The sequence below is a fragment of the Pteropus medius genome, unplaced genomic scaffold (assembly GCF_902729225.1).
Source record: "Pteropus medius unplaced genomic scaffold, Ma_sr-lr_union100, whole genome shotgun sequence".
In the NCBI taxonomy this organism is placed as follows: Eukaryota; Metazoa; Chordata; class Mammalia; order Chiroptera; family Pteropodidae; genus Pteropus; species Pteropus medius.
The window spans coordinates 1174270-1175873 of NW_024350927.1; the positions used below are offsets into that span (position 1 = coordinate 1174270).

The window sequence follows — 1604 nt, forward strand, 5'->3', positions numbered from 1 at the left end:
GATCCGTGGTCAGCTCCTTGTACAGACGTTTGGTGAAGCCTGGGTAGAGGGTGTTCCCCCCACAGGCCATCACGTGGGAGACGAGCAGAGGGTGTAGAGAGGCTTCACAGGTCTTGACGGAATCCACAAGGGCCTGGGGGATGCTGGGCCCTGGAAGGTCGAACACCTGCGGGCTAAAGAACATCTCGGGGGCCAGCCGCTGCATGGGGGCCAGCTCCACGGAGGTGCCATCCGGGAGCTGATAGGTGTTACTCTCATCCGAGCCGCTGGGCAGGCTCTGACGAAAGTCCAGCGCCTCGCCCAGGTTCTGCGGCACATAGCATTTGCTCATCTGAGTGGTGGCAACCGTTTCCAGCTTAAACAGGTTGTGTCCATTGTCATGGTCCTTAAAGAGGCTCTTGAAGAGATAGGTAGAGAGATCCTGACCTGCGAACTCCAGCGTCTTACCACTGGGCCGTAATGGGCGGCCCAGATAGAAAGGCTGGATGCGGGTCAGGCCATAGCCAGAATCGACCACCACGCCAGTCAGGAGGCCGGAGGCGTACAGGGACATCTCCAGCTGGTCGGCCAGGAGTAGGGATGGGACATCCAGTAACTCGAACATAATCTGTAAGAAACAGACACTCAGGGTACTCTCCTCGAACAAAAGGCCCTGATCCATTTTTGTTTGCCCAAGACCATGCTAAACTCAGCTGTCAAAACCGAAGTCAGCACAGACTGGTGTTTTCTGAGAGAATGGACGGATGCATGCCCCCAGGACGTTAGGCCCAGGGCCCCTGAAGCTCATCTGCGGGGAAGAAGGGAGGGGCTCTAAAAGGTTAGAAAGAATCGGCTTTGCCCTAAAGGAGCTTGCTCGATGATGGCTTTTCAGAAGACCTTTCAGGTGGAGAGGTGGGAAGAGCTATTGGGCTGCAAGAAATGGCTCTCAGAGGCCTGCCTGAGTGAGCCTTGGAGGTGGGTTGAAGGCCACAGCACAGGGGGAAAGGTGCAGCCTGAACCATTTCTTTACAAAAAGAAAGATGAGATTAGAAAAGAAACAAGTACAGCATATTCACCATTGCCTCCAAAAAAATGAAGGCATAAAAAAAGAGAGAAAATACCCTCACCTCCTGGTAGATGAAGACTCGTTATTTTTTATTTTAACGAAAATTTTTCAAACATCAAGACAAAACTGGAATCCTGGTGTTCAGAGTTTGGCGAAGTCCCCAGGCTGATTTTCTCTCCCTGCCCCCCAGTCCCTCGATCTTTCTCGAGCACCTCCATCTCCTCCCTAGTTCCCCAAGTTTCTGACTCTACGGAGGCGGAAAGGCTGCAACAGTCCACCCTCTGCTGCGTCTGGCCACTTAGCCACCTCTTCCGGCCACCACAGGCCCGTCTTCCCCCCTCGGTGGGAGGGAGCTCCTTCCATTCTCCCACCACCATCTTTTTCAAAGAGAAAATTACATGTGACTCCCCCACTTAAAACAGGAGCTTCCTGTTCATTTAGAGCAGGGCTCGGCAAGCATTTTCTGTAAAGGGCTAGACAGCCAGGTTGCCAGGTGTGACAAGTAAAAATATAGGCTGCCCAGTTACCAAAACTCATTAAAGTATTCACTTTGACACTG

General features: G+C 52.7%; 1 protein-coding gene across 1 annotated transcript in view; it reads right to left on the reverse strand.

The window, feature by feature from the left end:
* ACTL8 (actin like 8) overlaps positions 1–1604 on the reverse strand; it is a 28860-nt gene that overhangs the window by 16959 nt on the left and 10297 nt on the right. Inside the window, exon 3 of the mRNA XM_039842021.1 lies at positions 15–607. Coding sequence (XP_039697955.1) covers positions 15–607 — 593 coding nt within the window. The remainder of the gene's footprint in view (positions 1–14; positions 608–1604) is intronic.